The sequence below is a fragment of the Tenrec ecaudatus genome, chromosome 10 (assembly GCF_050624435.1).
Source record: "Tenrec ecaudatus isolate mTenEca1 chromosome 10, mTenEca1.hap1, whole genome shotgun sequence".
Classification (NCBI taxonomy): Eukaryota; Metazoa; Chordata; class Mammalia; order Afrosoricida; family Tenrecidae; genus Tenrec; species Tenrec ecaudatus.
In genome coordinates this window covers 35,636,144-35,656,036 of record NC_134539.1, presented here as the reverse complement: position 1 = coordinate 35,656,036, position 19,893 = coordinate 35,636,144, and the positions used below count along the sequence as shown (strand labels likewise).

The following is a 19,893-nucleotide window of genomic DNA, read 5'->3' as shown; positions in this document are numbered from 1 at the left end:
GGACAAAACCCTCCTCTTACCTGCCAGCTTGCACTTGGTCGCTTGGAACGAAAGTGAACAGAACTTAGGATTCAACTTGTATGCTTTGTTCTTTTCAACATTTTCACTAAAACCATAGTCAACATAGCATACCTAAGGATAATCAAACAAACAGAGGACACTTCAGCTTCCAGGAACATTTTAACATCTTCACTTCTTCACTAAATAAAAGCCTTTCATAGATTTCACTCCCTCTCACTGCCACCAGGCGGGTGCCGCCTCCCAGTAGCCCCGTAAGGCAGGGTGCAACTATGCCTGTGCCCCCCCCCCCCAAGAGCAGAGATGGAGCAGAAAGCCCAGTTTTTCTGCTAGGGAGCGGCTGGTGGTCCTGAACCACTGACCTGGGGGACAGCAGCCACCTCACCACCAGGGCTCCTTTTGCTGGCCCCAGTTTTACTCAGCGTTTTAAAATGGGCTTGCTGTTTTGTTTTCTTTCCCAAGTGAGGGGTGCTTCAGCTGCTTGTAAAATACCAATTGAGGTGATGCCTGATTGACCCCTGAAAAACCAGCCTGGGCCGGCATCAAAGATAATCAGGAAGTGGCCTCTGGGCCCTCCTTCACGGTGGCCCTTGCCTGCAGGAAGAACAGGACAAGACTGAGCTGTTGTGCTGTCTGCTCAGCGGCACTTTCTCAGCAGCACACCTGTCCGGTTCTGCCCCATCCAGTGACAGCAGGCACGCACCGGCTGGTTCCTTGGGAGACCTGTTTGTTTCTAGCGGAGGCAGGATTCTGGGCTATGTAGCAATGTCTGGAGCAGTGGTTCTTAACCTGTAGGTCATGACCCCACAGGGGTTGCCCGATTCATAATAGTAATAAAATGACAGTGAAGAAGAAGCAGCAAAAATGACTGTACGGTTGGGGGTCCCCACCACATGAGGACGGGTGAGAACCCCTGCTCTAGAGCCTCTGACAGCAGCATTCCTGATGGCTGCTCTGGGCCCTGGGGTTCCAGGAGGCTGAGGAGCACATGGACCCCCATGGCTGGGCAACTAGAACCCGGTACTGTGGGAACAGGGCTTCTGTGGGCGAGGGGAGGAGGTAGTGACGCTGTCAGGCCTTTGCTCAGTTCAGGGACAGTGCTGTTTACAGAAACCCGCATGGCTCCTCTTAGCCGCCAGCACGGGCATGAGCCTGGGTATTATTTTTAGAGTGTTTTCAAGATCTTCAGTTGAAATCGGATCCATAAACACATCGCCGTTACCACCACTCCTCCCCACCCCACTCTTTTTTCTTTTTGAGAAAAGGATACTCCAGAAACATGAAGCCTTGGATTTAAAATGGTAACTCGGAGTCGGCAGGGGACTGCTGGAAGCCTAGCAGTAAGCAAGCCCATCTCTAAGTAAGATGGATGGGCCTTGTTTTAAAGATTCATCATCAAAAACCATGGGGGTTCCTGACGGGCAAGGCAGGGGCATGGCAAGTAACACAGTGGGCGGCCCTTCTGACTGAAAATAAAGTCTACAGGCCAGCTCCTTAGTACCAAGGGTCTGACACTAAACATACAAAGCACAAATCCCAGCGAGCAGGAAGTCAAAGGACACAGGACGAGACAGAGCCCACCACCTGCCCTTATGTACCGAGCAGTCTCTGGAAAGCAGCGCTGGGAGAGGGGCTGGAGGCTGTTCCCCCAACAGCAAAGAAGACACAAAGGCAGACTGTGCTCTGCCAAAGGGCAGGACATGGGGACCGTGGCTCAGAGCACGCCAGAACCTGTTCCAGGGGGGTTCTGGATGGTTTGTAGCTTCCTCGGCCTCCCCTTTCTTTCCTTCCATTCTTCTTTCTAATCACTGCAGGGCATATCTGCTCTCTCCTAAGTACTTTAGCAAGCAAGATGTCCTGGGAAACAGACAGCAAAAAAAGAAGGCCCCTGCAAGATGGATTGGCACAAAGGGCGCTGCTTTGGAGCCGACACAGGTTAGTGGGAGCCTCGGGACATCACAGAGTGGTGCAACAGCACAGGGATTCCCAGCTAACGACTGCGACTACACCGCGTGAGGGCAGGGGACAAGCTCCCCCCACTGACGCCATGGTGCTGCAAGGCAGGTCCTCGAGCGCCGCCTAGTGGCTCTAGGTGTCACAACACCCAAGCAACCCATCGCACACCCCTGGGATGCAGGGCTGGGTCAGGCAGACCACCTCAGAGGTGACCACATGCCCGGAGCGATCTAGGCCCTGCCTCTCATGCTCATCGAATAGGAAGCAAGGAGGGAGTCTCTAACTTGTGCCAGGCACCGCCCAATTCAAGAGAAACAGGAGGCCGGGGTTTCTCCAGACCACCACAGCAAATCCAACTCACTGCCATGGAGTCATGCTGACTCACGGCAGCCCAAAGGGACAGAGTGGAACTGCCTCTGTGGGGCTCCGGGGCCTCAGCTGTCTCTGGCAACCACTGAGCTGGAGGACCAAGGCCCGATGTGAAACCACCACCCACCAGGGCTGCTCCTCCAGATGAAGGGAGGCCTAATCTGTCGGCTTCCTGGGTTCCTTCAAAACCAGTACTCAGCCAAACCACGACAGCCGCTTGCTGTCTGAGGAGCTCCCTACTGACCCGGACAGTGAGCCACCGTCTTCATCTCTAACAAGCCCTACAATCCTCACAGCCGCCCGCTCCCTGCTCTGCGAGACTTCTCCCTTCTGGCTTCCATGCCACCACCTGCTCAGCTCTCGTCTGGCCACTCCACTCACGTACACCTGGGCAATGAGGTCCGTCTGCCGCCCACAGCGTCTCCTCCTTCTGGAGGAACGGACCAGACCCTTGCAGCCATTTTCCTTCGGGTGCAAGAGAGACCTCTTCCATGACAGACTATCCCCTGCACACGTCTCCTCTGCTGTGAACGTGGTTAAAGGGAGGCTGAGGAGGCAGCTCATGGCTGAAAAACGAAAACCCCCAACAGAACACACAGCTTTCCCTAAGTAAGAGAGAGGTAACACTTTAAAAGGGTAGGCAGCACCCATGTGACCTGCCTGGGTGTATTAAGTGGGGATCCCCAAAGATGCACAGCACCACTGATCTCAGGGAGACGGCCCTGTGGGTAGGAGTTCTGGTTCTCATTCTCTGCACTGAGAGAAGAGAGGAAACGGGGTAGAGCCTGATCCCCACATGGAACCTCAGAGTCTGCTGGTGAGAGACAGGGACAAAAAGCCCTCTTTCCCAGAGGATAAAGGGCAACCTTCAGCAGCAGCTCTTGGAAAAGACCCAAGTGCTCGTCAGGCTCCCCTGGCCAGCTGCAGGAGCAGAGGGCCAGCTGCTCATCTGGTCTGTGTGGCTTCCCTCACTCCAAAGGCCGGTCTTTGATGAAGCGTGCACAGAGCTCTCCCCCTGGGTAGCCCATTTTAGTTATCCCCCAGGAATAAGAAGAAATGCCTTGTCCTGATATGCTCATGGAGACGCCCCTGAAAAAGGATCCACCCCCTTACCATAAAACTCTGAGATAATATGGCCATTACTGAGTTACAGGCTGACAGGGACAATCTTTTTTTAAAATCATCATTTTATTGGGGGCTCGTACAACTCTGGTCACAATCCATACATCCACTGTGTCAAGCACATTTGTACACTTGTTACCATCATCATTTTCAAAACATTTCTTTCCACTTGAGCCCTTGGTATCAGCTTATTTTCCCCCTCCCTCCCCGCTCCCCTCCCTCATAAACACTTGATAATTTATAAATTGTTATTATTTTGTCATATCTTACACTGTCCGACGGCTTCCTTCATCCACTTTTCTGTAGTCCATCTCCCAGGGAGGCGGTTATACGTAGATCCTTGTAATCGGTTCCCCCTTTCTACCCCACCCTACCTCCACCCTCCAGTATCACCACTCTCACCACTGATCCTGAAGGGATCATCTGTCCTGGATTCCCTGTGTTTCCAGTTCCTATCTATACCAGTGTACTTTCCCTGGTCTAGCCATTTTTGTAAGGTAGAATTGGGATCATGATAGTGGGGGAAGGGGGGAGGAAGCATTTAAGTAGTAGAGGAAAGTTGTATGTTTCATCGTTGCTACACTGCACCCTGACTGGCTCGTCTCCTCCCCACGACCCTTTTGTAAGGGGATGGCCAGTTGGACAGAGACAATCTTATACAGTGACCATCTCTTCTACTTCTGGAGAAAATGGAACTGGTTTAAATGGACATGCTAGAAATAACCTTCGCCATTTTAAGGTGTACGACAGCGTACGCAATGCTTGCCTTTATTTTGCTGCCATCTACTGAGATGACCTGTGCCCGTAACCAAGCATCCTCCTCGACCTTCACTGCCAGCAACTGCCCCACGTGCACAGCCTGGACTGGTGCGACCCTGGGGTTCTTGCTGTAGTGCTCCTTCATCTCGTCTTCCATCAGCTCCTGAGCGGCAGAGTAGTCCTTGCCCACATACCTGCATTGGGTAAAGGAGGAACAGGAATGAGGGAACCCCGTTATTCACTGATAGGCCTCCTTTTCCTCTGCTGCCATCGCTGGCTCCCGCCTTGGCCTTGCCTACGACAACAGGCAGGAGAACATGTATTCAGCCAACATTTGTGCCTCCGTGTAAGGACAGCGTACTGTGGCAATCAAGAGAGACAAGACTTCGGGCTAACACACCACACCACCCAGCAAACGTTCCACGGTGACTCACAGAATTAGAGGCACAGCAGCGCAGCCACTGGGGCCGGTGTTCAGGGAGGGCTAAGCTGAGAAGGGACTCGAGGGACACACCTGGACAAGGGGCAACCAGGGGGCCAGGCAGGGCAGGGCTCACACTAAGACTGTTGTCAAAGGCTACTGGAAATCTTGATGAAATCACTGAAGAGGGGGCTGACGGCGGGGCGCTGGAGAAACAGGGCCTTTGCACACCAAAATCAACCACGTGACGACTCTCAACTGCCTGCACCCATCTTCACAGACGGAAACAAGCACGTGGCGCTCTGACACCCTTCAAAGATGTCACTGATCGTCTGGGCCAATGTGTCTAACGGGGCATGTGCTTCCTGAGGAGCTGCTCCTTTCCAGTTGGCCCCTAACCCTTCCAACATTTTCTGTTGTTGAGAATGGCGGTGACTTTGTCCGGGCTCACACCAGCCATGAGCCTCAACGGCCTGACACGAGAAGAAGCAGACGGTGCCCAGCACCCCTCCCTGCACAGAAAGGGGGAGAGAAAAACGCACAACAAACTCCAGCCTCGTGAAAAAAAGACCAGACGCACTGCTCTAAGGGCAACTGGTGGGATGCTCACTGCAGGGCTCCACCCCCTTCAAACCTGCGCTGTCCCCAGGGAGCCGCTGTCAGCCAGCCAACAGTCAGGCCTGTCGGAGGAAGACTGACTCCAGGAGGCTACCAGACGGGCAGCATTTGCTCAAGAGCAACATCCAGAAGGGAGGAATGGGCAGGACAGACAGGAGAATGGAAGCAGGAAACCTAGGGAGGAAATGAGCAATGCTCTGTTACTCGGAGAGGCCTGTGCCCAATGACTACAAACTGGGTAGATGGAAAACGAATGTGTTCTGTAAACTTCCTCCCAAACGACAATAAAAAGTTAAAACAGAGTCCTCCACAAAAGGGCAAGAAGGAAGGGCTCTTTGAAGTCCTGGCTATTTTAAGGCCAAAGGCCCATGTGCATTATTCACCCTGGAAACAGCTGTAGTGGCTGCCTGTCAGCTATTCGCATTCAAATGTGAAGGCGGTGCCAGGAACGCAACTCTTTAGCCACCGAATTCTCCCAGGAGGTCTGCGGCTCTGCCCCAGGGCAGTCTCCAGGGATCCAGAGTCCCCCAGGGGCTCCAGCCCTGAGAGCTCAGCGGGGAGGAGGCTGGGCGGCAGCCACCCGTTGGCCGAGTGCCTGGCACAGGCTCCTTCCAGGGAGAAGGAAGGTGTGGGGTACGGTGTGGCATCAGCAGAATGCCTCTGCCCTCTGCAGCCACAAGTCGAGGAGGAGGCTGGGCGAGAGCCGGCAGGACACCACAGCTGGTATGGATAGTGGGCAGTGGTTAAGAATGAGGTCTTAGTGGGTTGGAAAGGGGGAACTGATTACAAGGATCCACATGTGACCTCTTCCCTGGGAGAGGGACAGCAGAGAAGGGGGGAAGGGAGACCCCGAATAGGGCAATATATGACAAAATAACGAGGTATGAATTACCAAGGGCATATGAGGGAGGGGGGAAAGGGGAGGGAGGGGCGGGGGTGAAAAGAGGACCTGATGCAAGGGGCTTAAGTGGAGAGCAAATGCCTTGAGAATGATTGGGGCAGGGAATGTATGGATGTGCTTTATACAATTGATGTACGTATATGTATGGATTGTGGTAAGAGTTGTTGGAGTCCCTAATAAAATGTAAAAGAAGAAAAGAGAAAAAAAAATGATTAGGGCAAAGACTGTACAGATGTGCTTTATACAATTGATGTATGTATATGTATGAACTGTGTAAAGAATTGTATCAGCCCCAATAAATTGTTAAAAAAAAATAATAAAATTAAATTAAAAAAAAAAAAAAAAAAGAATGAGGTCTTATGTTGACCCCAAATTATCTGAGCAAGGGGGCAAAGAATGTGGGAGCTGAATAACAAACAAATTCATGCCACTGAGTCAGTGCTGACTCATCACGACCTGTTGTTTCCGAGAAGGTAACTGTGGACGGGAGTAGAAAGCCACGTCTTTTTCCCAGGGAGCTGCCCGTGTTTTCCAACTGCTGACCCTGAGGATTGCAGGTCTTCCTGTAACCACCGCTCAACCAGGCCTCCTTGTAGGCAGATTCAGGAACGCCGCTAACCAGAAATTTCACAGAGTTGGTATTTGGGACCAGATTTCCCTTCACACTTGGCCTGAGGGTTCTGCCACACTGCTCAGGGTCCTTCACGCCACGGCCACAGGGCAGCGTCCAGAGGCTCCAGCTGCTCGGAAGGCACAGAACCAGGCTCAGCCAGGAGGGGCCGACTGAATAGCAGGCACTGTGCTGCATGCTTGCTGGTGCCACCCACCCCGCTGCTGACCGTGCAGAAGGCTGGCTCGGGATTCAAATGGATGTGGTGGAAAGGGGGCTGAGCGGCTGGGGTTCAGGAGCGTCGGGAGCCCTGGCAGTGCAGTGGCTAAGCGCTGGAATGCTAATCGGAAGGTTGGAGATTCAAACCCTCAGCTGCCCTGTGAGAACAAGAGGTGGCAGTCGCTTGCATAAAGATTAGAACCTTGGGCATCTGAAGAGCTAGGTTATTCTGTCCTACAGGGTGGTCGTGCATTGGCATGTGTTACCCTGGAATAGACTGGAATCCCGCTGAAATCCTAGAACTGGTCCAGATGCCTCCTGTCAGGCTTTTGTAAGAAAATCAGACGTGACGGGCCTCAAGGGCAATTCTGGGAAGGGCTCAGAAAGCGGTGAGGAGCTGAGCCTCGAGATGAAGTGGGCAGCAGCAGCAGCAGCAGCAGCAGCGAAAGGTGGCACAAGATCCAGGAGAAGCGAGTGAGGGGCTGAGGGAGCTGAGCGCATGCGGGCAGAGCAGGGGGACACCCTGGAGGAGTTGCTGAGGCAGCCTGCTGGCCCGCAGAGCCAGGGAGCTGAGCACCTTTGGGCTGCAGGTCAGGCGCCTGTGGGCACTTATTGGTGGACCTAAGCAGCTTTGCAGCATTTACCAGAGCAGGACAGAGGTTGGGCTGACCCAAGCAGCCTGAAGAGCCAAGCGGTGGAGAGTCCCAGGAACCAAGCAGCACAAGCACAAGAGGCTAGTGCAGCAAGCATACCCGACCTGTAGGAGCATGACCTCTGGGGTCTTCGGGGGTGGAGCGCTGGCCTGCTGGGTCTCAAAGTCATGACCCCCTAGGCTTCCAAGTCAGGTCTTCAGCAGCCTGGTCCCAAAATACGAGACTGCCACTCATGTGTGCTAGGAACAGGGATGGAGCCAGTGACCAAAGTGGAGCGGGCGGGAGCAGAAGCGTGGGCCCTGCCAGGCCTGATCGGGTGGGGTCACTACCCAGTTGAACCACATAGACGGGACCAGCCCGAAGCTAAGGGAGCAGAACTGCTGTCCCCGTGGGCCTGAAAGATGGAGCTAAACCCCAGAGCTAAGTGACCGCTATCCAAGTCGGCCAGGTGGGCAGGACTGCTCGCTGGGTAGCCTCATGGAACAGAAGATTATTTCCAAGTGCTGAGAGCTAAAGTAGATTGTCCTGCTGAGGTTTGGAATTCCGTAACGCCCGTTCCCGTTCCCCTTTACCCCCAGTGCTCCCACAGAAATCTCTCCCTTTTGCCTCTTCCACTACTATCTAGGAGAAGCAGGTGTTGGTATTCCAGATTGACGGAGGAAGAGGGATTTTGCCCAGGATAGATTTCTGACTAGGAGTTCACTGACGACTTCTGGCGCAGTGAGTGCTTTCAGGTGGTAAAGGCATTAATGGGTGGGGGAGGGACAGACTATCACGGGTTGAGTTGTGCCCCCTATATGCCCACCAACTTGGCTGGGTCATGATTCTCAGGGGCTCGGCAGCCATGTAGTGGCATCATTTGGTCTTTATGTAATATTGTGAGCATCCCCTCATGATCGGTTGTAAGGTGATGAGAATAGTCAGGTCACAGCCCTTATCAGATATATGGAATGTTCCTCTGCGGTGTGGCCTTACATCAGGTAAAAGGGCAGAGAAGTGAGCAGACTAGGAGGGACCAGCAAAGCAGAGCTGGTTGTGGTGCGTGTCCTTTAGATCTGCAGCCCCCTCACTGAGAACCTCCTAGACTAACCCCCCTCACTGAGAACCTCCTAGACTAGCAGTTCTCAACCTGTGGGTCGTGACCCCTTTGGAGGGGGGTGTGTGTCGAACGACCCTTTCACAGGGGTCGCCCAATTTGTAACAGTAGCAAAATGACAGTGATGAAGTAGCAATGAAAATAATTTTATGGTTGGGGGGGGGTCACCACAACGAGGAACTGTATGAAAGGGTCGTGGCATCAGGAAGGTTGAGACCCACTGTCCTAAACCCAAGAGAAGGTTGATGCTAAGACACATGGAAGTCTGCAAGGGACACCCAGCCCAAAGCCTTCAACTACAGCTGCGTTTGTGCCCCCGACGCCCTGAGAGAATACATTTGTGTGTTACCGCTACCCACTCCTGATACTGGTTTGTGACAGCCATCCACTTACGCTGTTTCAGCAGCACCAGCTGGCTAAGACAGGACTCCTGGCCCTCAGCTACACTGGCGTATCTTCAGGCCATACCACATCTCAAAAGAAAAGCGTGTGCATTCACTATTCCCCTAGAGAGTAAGCCCTCTGGCTAAAGCTCCCACGGGCTCTAGTAGAATACTGTATGTGCACTCCGTTTTCCACTCAAATAGAAGAGCATTATGCTTCTTATCTCTTTTCATTGAGGGTCTTTGAGCATCTTCTGTGGTCTTTTGGGGGGTCAGCTATGCATCTTTGGAATGCCACACAACTAAGACTTTCAACAACACCCCTCCCCCCCCCGCCCCGTTACTCCTGTGAATGACAGTGCAGAGGCTGCAGCACACCAGAAAGCTGCAGAACGACAAAACAGAACTTGCCTGATGACCACTTCATTCGTGTTGTTCAGCTCAACCACCAGCACGGACGGCGAGGGCTCGGTGGGAATGATCAGAGGGGGAACTGTGACATCTCCCAGGAAGACATCCTCGTTTTCAGCCACGCTGGCTTCACCTTCGCTTTTCACCAGGTTCCCTTCCATCTGCAAATACTCCTGTTCGATCATGCACTTGATATCATGGTCGCCCTGGGCTTGCCCTGCATCACGGAGGCGTTTGTCCGTGGCCGCGGGAAGTTTAGCATAGAGAATGGCCTTCTGGGGATGTCCAGAAATGTAGTCTATGGTGCACACATCAGAGAGCGAGGCCAGGTTGTCTAGGCCATCCTCGGGGAACTTGACCTTGTGCATGTCCTCAAAGGCTTTGGGGAGAGCGCTGGCCCAAAGGCCGCTCCTGTATTTCTCCAGCAGCCTGGCCACTTTCTCTTTCAAGTCTCCGGGCATAACGGGCGGATGCTCTTTCGATGGAGGCTTTGGGTTTTCATCAGGTATCGGGAGTGGAGGCACTTTTTCACGGTCCATTTCACTTCTCAAAAGCTGTGGCCTCTTCGCAGGGTAAAGCAGCAAATCTTGACCACCACTGCAAGGTTTCTCCACCTAAAACGTTTAAACAGCAAGTGACAGACATTTCAATGGCAGAATTCATGCATTTTGAGTTGGAGTGTAATGATCTTTGAGATACCCAGGAGAACACAGAGATTTCACCATCCCCGGTCTTACTGTTCTCAATCTTGAACCTTGAATGCAGTTTTCACTTGGAAAGTGCATCACGAACCACACTTCCAGAAGTCACCAAGGAAGACAGCAGCCCTGATTCCACCTGGGAGGCAGCTAACCTGTCACCTCAGGGGCCCGTGAGGACTGCTACCCTATAGATTGCACATTTCATTTTATCCCCCTGCCACCAGTGGTATAGAATTGAAATACTATTGAGAAAAAGAAAGCATGCATGTATCTAATTTAACACTTAGTTTAGTCTAAAAGACATGGATGAATTGTTGACTTGGACAGATTAGAAGCCTAAGTAACAGGACACGACTGCTTTCAGACTTCGTCTTGCTTTCCTACCTCCCGTTGTGTATTTGATCTAATACCCGCCACAATACCCCATCATTAGTTTTCTCATCTGCCTTCGCCTTGGCCGACAGTGTCAGTAAAGCCTCATAAAGGTGCACAGTCGATAATGCATGAAAAAGGGGAATGGAAAATGGACGGTAGGTAGATGGGTAAACAGGCTGCCTGGTGGGTGGACATGATTCTTGGCCAGAAGTGGGCGTGGGTCACAAGTCAGTGATAGTGGCCTAGACCAATCAGGGGTTAACAAAAATACACACTGTGTTTACGGCTGACACTCTATAAGACACTTATATAGAGCGGCTGTGACCTACACTTGGCCCAACAGGTGTGGGAGCCAAAATATACACACATTCAAGTTTTATATTTAATTTTCCAGATTACAAGTATCAAGTAACTGCAATGGTTACATTGCTGGCTGTAGACTCTGAAAATTAATTATTAAGAAACATCTAAGCATGACCTGCTTTAAGAATCAAGTTGTCTTTCTTTGGCCAAGCTAAGATTTTAAATAAATTATTCAGCTATTCTTAAGTCATTTTATTGGGGGTTCTTACAGCTCTTATAACATTCCATACATCAATTGTAGCAAGCATATTTGCACATATGTTGCCATCATCATTTCCAAAACATTTTCTACTTGAGTCCTTGTTGTAAGCTCTTTTTCCCCTTCCCTCCCCCCTCCTCCCACCCTCTTGAATCCTTGATCAATTATATATTGCTATTATTATTTTGTATCTTGACACCCCCTGCTAAGCAGGAACCCAAACTCACTATCGGGTCACGTCTGACTCACAGTGACCCTATTATACTGGTGTCCTAGACTATAAATCGTCACTGGAGCAGATAGCCTTGTCTTTTGTCCATGCCTAAGTAGGAATAAGTATGGAAATTGTTAAATCAGCTCATGTCTTAATTTTTTTTCTCCAAAGGTAGTTTGTAAAAATTTAAAATCTGAATCTTCTATTAATTTTAAAATAAAAATTAGATATTCTATAAATAATTAGCTAAAAGTTGCTCTATTTAAAATCTTCTAAAATGATCAACCAGCCCAGGGGCAAGGGAACAACAAGTGATCCAAACTGGCAGTAAGGAGGGTGTAGGAGGCCTGGTAGAGTGTGATCGAGGGTAATGTAACCAAGAGGAAATACTGAAACCCAAATGAAGACTGAGCATGATAGTGGGACAGGAGGAAAGTCAAAGGAAATACAGGAAAGAGCTAGGAGGCAAATAGCATGCATAGAGGTCTAAATAAAGGCATGTACATATGCAAGTATATTTATATATGGGGATGGGGAAATAGATCTATGTGCATATATTTATAGGTTTAGTATTAAGGTAGCAGAAGGACATCGGGCCTCCACTCAAGTACTCCTTCTATGCAAGAATATTTTCTTCTATTAAATTGGCATTCTATAATGCTCACCTTCCCGACACAGCTGCTGAAGACAAAGCAGATGAATAAGCACATGTGGTGAAGAAAGCTGATGGTGCCCGGTTATCAAAAGCAATAGCGTCTGGGGTCTTAAAGGCTTGAAGGTAAACAAGTGGCCATCAAGCTCCGAAGCAACAAAACCCACATGGAAGAAGCACACCAGCCTGTGTGATCACGAGGTGTCGAAGGGATCAGGTATAAGGCATCATCAGAACAAAAAATCTTATTATAGTGAGTGTGGTGGGGAGTGCGGAGTGGAGACTCAAAGCCCATTTGTAGGCCACTGGACATCCCCTTACAGTAGGGTCTCGGGGAAGAGATGAGCCAGTCAGGGTGTGATGTAGCAACGATGAAACATACAACTTTCCTCTAGTTCCTAAATGCTTCCTCCTCCCCCACTATCATGATCCCAATTCTATCTTACAAATATGGCTAGACCAGAGGATATAAACTGGTACAGATAGGAACTGAAAACACAGGGAATCCAGTGTGGATGATCCCTTCAGGACCAGGGGAGTGAGTGGCAATACTGGGAGGATAGAGGGAGAGTGGGTTGGCAAGGGGGAACCAATTACAAGGCTCTACATGTCACCTCCTCCCTGGGGGATGGACAACAGAAAAGTGGGTGAAGGGAGATGTCGGACAGGGCAAGATATGGCAAAATAATAATATATAAATTATCAAGGGCTCATGAGGGAGGGGGAGCGGGGAGGGAGGGGAAAACATAGAGAGCTGATGCCAGGGGCTTAGGTGGAGAGCAAATGTTTTGAGGATGATGAGGACAATAAATGTACAAATGTGCTTTATACAATGATGTATATCTGGATTGTGATGAGTTGTATGAGCCCCTAATAAAACGATTAAAAAAATGATCAACCAGGAGCATATACAATTTTAGGCCAATAAAAAGATCATTCTAATTTCCAGCAAGTTACTAAAATGGAAAAGCGATCAGTGTTTAGGAGTAGAATTCAATTTTCTTAATGGCACGAATACTATCATATGAGAAATCTTTAAGATGTTTAAGGAAAATGTGTATTGTGAAAAAATGAAACATGGATCTTAAAAGAATTTTGCACCAAAATGAACTTATACTAACTTGCTGTAACATATCTGAGCAGGATCTAGTTGGAGGCATTAAGAAGAATGGTAAGTAGAAAGAAAATATTTTGAAAACGATGGCAACATATATAACAAACATGCTTGACACAATTGAAGTATGTATGGATTGTGATAAGAGCTGGAAGATCCCTAAATAAAATGATTAAAAACAACAAAAAGAAAAAGAAGAAGAAGGAGGGTAGGACAACAGCTTGAAAAGCGCCCCTATCAGAGCAACATAATTTTGGCTAAAAGTGAATCAAGAATAGAGGATAAATTTGTGGTGACGTTCAGATGGAAGCGTGATGAAATCATTGATGCTTTAAGAAAAGTATGTGGGCAGTGCCCCGAGAAAGCAGCAGTTTATACATGTGTTTTAAGAAGGGGTGAGATGATGTTGAAGATGCCAAAGAAAAAGACCCGTCTAGAGCGATGGTCATGGAAAGTTGTGGGGGATGCTCAAGGTATTTTGTTTGTTGACTTTCTAGAGGGCCCAAAACCAAAAAAGTTTGCTCATTGTGAGAGTATTTCCAGAAATAAACTATGGCTTCGGCCGAATATTGCCTAAGGATGCTTCACCACAGGGTCCTTCACTCAGCAATACTCCTGCTCATTCCTCCCATCAAGCAGCAGCAATTTTGTGGATAGTTTCAGTGGGAAACCATCCGGCAGCCCCTAACAGTTCTCATTTGCCTTCTTCTGACTTCTTTTTGTTTTCTAATCTAAAAAATAAAAATTAAAGGGTATCCTTTTTCCCCCCCAGTTAACAATGCAAAGAAAATTTGACATGGTTAAATTCCTAGTTAAGTGACTGGTAACATCACTTTACCAGGACAAAGAGGCAACTTTCGACTCCCATAAAGAACAGCAGTCTCAGGGGCAGTTCTACCCTGTCTGGCGGGTCGCCGCCAGGAGTCAGCCTCGATTCAATGGCGGTGAGTTTTAGTTCTTTTTGATCATCACTCCTAAAATTGGATTGAACTTGATAGGGCATATATTGAGAAATAAATCCGCTTTAATTTTGTTCATGAACTTTTTTGCGTACTCTCATATGGTTGACTCATTTAAAATAATTCAATAAAACAAAACAAATAACCCAAACTATGATAATACATAGGGCCCTTAACTCTGATATATTTCCCTGATTAGCTGAGCCAAGACGTGTTCATTTCAGAGGAACGCTTGACGGAGCAATAGGGAAGGCGCTGCCATGCTCTGGCTGAGAGGTGACCTGACTAAGGTGCAGAACCGGAAAGGGGGGTGGGGAGGGGCGCGAGACCAGAGGAATAAGGAAAACATACCGTGCAAATGTGAGGCCAGTGTTCAAATTGCTGTAACACTCCTCGGTTAAGTTCTTCTTTATAGAGCTCTTTGTAAAACTGCGGCAGTTTAGAGATCCAAATGCCATTGTTATGCTTGCTCAGTATTTCCTTGATGCGGTTTTGCACCTCATCCATTTTATGAGGGTAAGAGGCAGGCTGGGCGATATTTGGCTTTTCAACTGTCTGATTTAAATTATCTTGAAATTTAAAAAAATCATAGAATTAACCAGGCTGTATAACATCTTGGACAATCCCCACCACTGAGTACTTTACCTGTCTTTCGGCTCAGCTCTCCTGCGGGGCTTGTGGGGCCAAAGGACGCAGGTGGTGTCAGAAAAAGCCCATCCTGAATCTTAACTCCAAAGCAGCTGGCAGGGCCATCGCCCACAGAGGGAGCCTAGCCCCTTCGTTTCGCAAAAGCGGGCTTTCTAATCTAATTTAAGCATCAGGACGGTTTGCTATGAAATGGAGGCTGTTCATGTAACCAGCTATTTTCCACTTGCAACTAAGAAAAGTTAACCTTTAAACACCGTTGGGCTCTTTGCAATGCAGAATATAAACTATGGTCCACAAGGCGTAGGAATAATGCCCTTAATTATAAGGTTAAAGAGCATTTTGTAGAAGATTAAAAAAAAGCCCACGCTTTAAAGGAGAGCGACTCAGCAACGCACTCAACCCAAAACCTTTCACCTCACTGCCGCGGGGCCAGTGCCAACCCAGAGTGGCTCTATAGGATAGGGCGGAGCTGCCCTATGGGTTTCCGAGACGGTAGCTCTTTGTGGGAGTAGAAAGCCTCAGACTGCGTTTTCAAACCGGGACCCTGTGGTCAGCAGCCCAACTTGTAACCACTACGCCACCAGGGTTCCTTAGCAATGGCTCCACCCACAATCACCGTCTTGGCCTCAGTTTATAAACATGAAGTAACATGCGTGGGGTCCACAGATAACCAACCGCTGGCAATAGTCGTCAGTGAATATGTATGGAGTGTGAGTTAGCTCTCTTATTCCCATGTACTCTGCATTTGGTGGCAGAGTGAACACACTCAGAGCAAGTCACTGGCACAGTGGAGTTCTCTATCCTGGCAGCTCTGGTATTTTAAGCACAATGAAATCCCTTCTAAACCTCTTGTAAGTTTCACTGGGACGCAGACCGAATATACCCGTGTTTTCATCTACAAGCAAAATACATGCTTATTTTAGCCAGTGTCACAGCTGGGGTCGGATCCTGCGACTTCACTTTCTGCACGGCTGGTGGTGATGGAGGGTGGTTTGGGGCGCTGGCCTTTGGGGAAATGAGGACAGTTGTTCTCCCAAGATGACTGGGCATGGGCTCCTCGACCCTCACCTGCAGCCAGGGCCCTGCTGAGACTGCATTACCAGGGTGCTGGCTGTTCAGAGCTTTCCTGATTCATCTAAGTGCTTCCAAGACAATGACGTGAAAGAACCGGGAGAGGGAAAAGATGAGTCTCTCATAACTGGCCAGAGCTCTGCTTTACTGAGTCAGCAGCAGGCCTGCAGTTGGGGTCAGCTCAGCTGCTGCCTCTCTGCTTAAACAACCAGTGGAGTAACCTAGCCTGCCGGCATCTCACCTGCGCCAGGCAGTTTGCAAGCCTCCTTCAACAAGCCTGCCTGGTTCTCTGGAAAAAGTTTCTCGGAATTTAATTCTCTAAAAGGGTTTCAGACAAGGCACAGATAAAAGTAAGTCAAAGAAACAAAAATCACATTGTCTGACGAATTTTCATAAACGAAATGAAACGACTCGTGCTGCTTCAGACAATGCATCTGTGAAAGTAATTCTTGTCAGCAAAAACCACACTGGGGTAAAAGCCCACGTTCGCCTCAGTAAGAGCCACTCTGGAAGCAGCCAACCGCTCAAAGTCCCCCTTCCATGTCCTGAAGTGTCCGCCCTGGAGCTGCCGACAATGGCCCTCGGTGGTGAGAGGACGGAACAAGCGAGCAGCTGGTTGACCTGCAGGTTCCTGGACTTCATTATGTCTCCGGCTGGTTTCTGACGGAGAGCCCGTCAGGGCTTTATAGCCTGTGTCAGTGTTCATTTAGGTTTAGATGCCGAGTGGTTGTGGCACTCCATTTAGGATGACAGCTTTTAAACAGTAGGGGACTTTAAACTCTTGAATTTAAGCCCACGGTTATGAATCTTGAGTCTAGAGCGGGGCTCCCCATTGGGGAGACACACTCTGTAACTGCAGGTGACTCGGGGACATGAAAGAGGGCTGGTGTGAGAAAGGCCTGAAATCAAGTAAAAGGGACCCCCTGGGAGTATTCACAGGAGTCTCTCTGCAGATCCCTTCCCTTTAGGATTGAGGAGGAGGAGAGTAACGGGGTGAGATCAGAGGGACAGGCTGCCATCCCAGTCTCCCGACGTCAGTATCATGAAGATAAATTTTAGGAAACATACCGCTCCTGTCCTGAGCACAAGTTCTCGACAGATGCATCTGAAACGCTGGTGGAAGAGGTGTCTTTGGACTAAACCTAAGGTGCGAAAAATACATAAAATGAGCTTTCAAACAGCAAAGTCTCCATCACGTTTTAAGCAATGTGCTCTGAATTCAGCACCTGATTTTAGACAGCAAAACAAGTCCCTGAGATGTTTCGAAGTTGGCAAAAATGAAACCCGGCATTTCCTTTCGTGCTTCCTATTCACATGAATGCTCTCTTTCACGTCAGGTAGAAGCTACCCTTGAACTCAGTTTTAATATCATTACTTAAAAGTGTCTTTCAGAACATGGGCATCTGCGGTTATAACCAATCCCTAGCAAAGCAAAATAAAGGAGACCATGCAAAGAATAAAAACCACGGGAAACAAAGGATGCTCTGAAAGACCACCACAAAGACTTGCATCGACAGCTATCGAAGCACCCTGAGTCAAACAGCAGACAGCACAGACACAGCCTCTATTAAACGTGGCGTTTAAAGCAGAGAAGGGAGTGACTCTGTTCATACAGCCTTCTGGAAGAGAAGAAACTGACCCCCTTCTTGGGCCCTCACTAAAAGAATGCTCATGGGGATCAGGGGTTCTCCACCTTTCTGTTGCCGCGACCCTGACATACAGTCCTTCAAGTGGCGGGGACCCCCCAAACATACGATTACTTTGCTACTCCATAACTGTAATTTTACTACTGTCATGAATCGCCATGCAAATATGTTATGCAGGATGTGTTTTCTTTGTTACAAATTGAACATCATTAAAGCACAGTGATTCATCACAAAACCATATATGATATTGTGAAATATTTGTGTGCTTTCTGATGGTCTTGGACGACCCCTGTGAAAGGGTCGTTCGACTCCCGAAGGGGTCATGATCCACAGGTTGAGAACCGCTGATGCAGGTGATACCAGGTCTTTGTGGGAGGACGTTGTCTGCATATAACAAAACACACACATACACACGGAATCATTTGTGTTCAAGTGTGTCTCCCCCACGAGAGACTGTAATAATCTGCATTCCCAGTACCGACAGCACTGCTTGGTACAAGCAAGGGGGAGCCACGTGTTGGAAGGATGAGTCGCAGGAATGATATGATGACTTTATCTTATCCAGAGTGGGCCCAACACTAGAATGGGTGATCGGAACAGAGTACGTGTCTCCCCAAATGTTTGAATAGTATGGGATACACTAAGAAATAGACTGATTCTTTGAAATGAAGCATATCTCCTCACTGTATTTTCATTCTGAAAGCAATGACTAGATTTTAGGTCATGAAGAAAGCTTATTTCATTATGCCATGCAACAATGAGAAACTCATACTTGTGTGTCAATGGACATGAGCGATAACAGAAGATGCTGAGAACAGACCCAACGCCTACCTTTACAGGCTGGTAGGGAGCCGACGCTCCGTTCCCTTGCATCATCAGCCCGAATAACAAAACTGGAACCTTCCCTGCTTTGAGTCAGCATTGAAGGATGTAGTGGGAGGCAGAGGAATATGAGCAAAATGTGAAGACACAGGGAAGGGACTGCTTTGGCTCAAGCTTTGGTCTGATGGCAAGCAAAGAAAACTGTCCATCCACACCATTGGGCTGCCACTAAAGCACTCCCTCAATGCAAGAACACTTTGTTCTATTAAACTGGCATTCCATGCTGCTCACCTTCCCAACATGATCACTGAAGACAAAGTGGGTACATAAACAAACGTGGTGGAGAAAGCTGATGGTGTCCGGCTATCAAAAGATATCGCATCTGGGGTCTTAAAGGCTTGAAGGTAAACAAGTGTCCATCCAGCTGAGAAGCAACAAAGCTCACATGGAAGAAGCACACTAGCCTGTGTGATCATGAGGTATCGATAGGATCAAATATCAAAGAACGAAAAATCATATTGTGAATGAGGGGAAGAGTGGAATGAGACCCAAAGCCCATCTGTAGACAACTGGACATCTCCTTACAGCAGGGCCACGGGGAGGAGACGAGTCAGTCAGGGTACAGTATAGCACCGATGAAACATACAACTTTCCTCTAGTTCTTTAATTCTTCCTCCCCCACTATCATGATCCCAATTCTTTTTTTAAAAATCATTTTATTAGAGGCTCTTACAACTCTTATCATAATCCATACATACATCAATTGTGTAAAGCACATCTATACATTCACTGCCCTCATCATTCTCAAAACATTTACTCTCCACTTAAGCCCTTGGCATCAGGTTCTCATATTTTCCCCTGCTCCCCCGCTCCCTCATGAGCCCTTGATAATTTATAAATTATAATTTTGTCATATCTTTCCCTGTCCTATGTCTCCCTTCACCCACTTTTCTGCTGTCTGTTCCCCAGGGAGGAGGTCACATGTAGATCCTTGTAATCGGTTCCCTCTTTCCAAACCACTCTCCCTCTACCTCCAAGCATTGCCACTCACACCGCTGGTCCTGAAGGGATCATCTGCCCTGGATTCCCAGCTTCCAGTTCCTATCTGTATCAGTGTACATTCTCAATTCTACCTTACAAATCCGGCTAGACCAGAGGATGTACAATGGTACAGATCAGAGCTGGAAACACAGGGAATCCAGGACAGATAAACCCCTCAGGCCCAATAATGAGAGTAGCAATACCAGGAGGGGAAGGGGAAGGTGGGGGAGAAAAGGGAAACTGATCACAAGGATCTACATATAACCTCCTCCCTGGGGACAGACAACAGAAAAGTGGGTGAAGGGAGACATTGGACAGTGTAAGACATGACAAAATAATAGTAATTTATAAACTATCAAGGGTTCGTGAGGGAATGAGGGTGGGGGTTGGGGATGAGGAGTTGATACCAAGGGCTCAAGTAGAAAGAAAATGTTTTGAGACTGATGACGGCAACAAATGTGCCTGACACAATGGATGTATGTATGGATTGTGATAAGAATTGTACAGCCCCCAATAAAATGATTTTTAAAAAAGAAACGAAAACTGTCCACA

The 19,893-nt window shown here is 48.7% G+C and overlaps 1 protein-coding gene across 2 annotated transcripts in view; it reads right to left on the bottom strand.

Moving 5' to 3' along the window:
• Nucleotides 1-19,893, bottom strand: part of TDRD7 (tudor domain containing 7) — a 59,025-nt gene that overhangs the window by 16,406 nt on the left and 22,726 nt on the right. For both annotated transcript variants that reach the window (XM_075560189.1, XM_075560191.1), the window contains exons 5-9: nt 16,901-16,974; nt 14,465-14,682; nt 9,537-10,150; nt 4,232-4,418; nt 21-132 (exon numbers count right to left, since the gene is read on the bottom strand). In XM_075560189.1, coding sequence (XP_075416304.1) covers nt 21-132; nt 4,232-4,418; nt 9,537-10,150; nt 14,465-14,682; nt 16,901-16,974 — 1,205 coding nt within the window. The remainder of the gene's footprint in view (nt 1-20; nt 133-4,231; nt 4,419-9,536; nt 10,151-14,464; nt 14,683-16,900; nt 16,975-19,893) is intronic.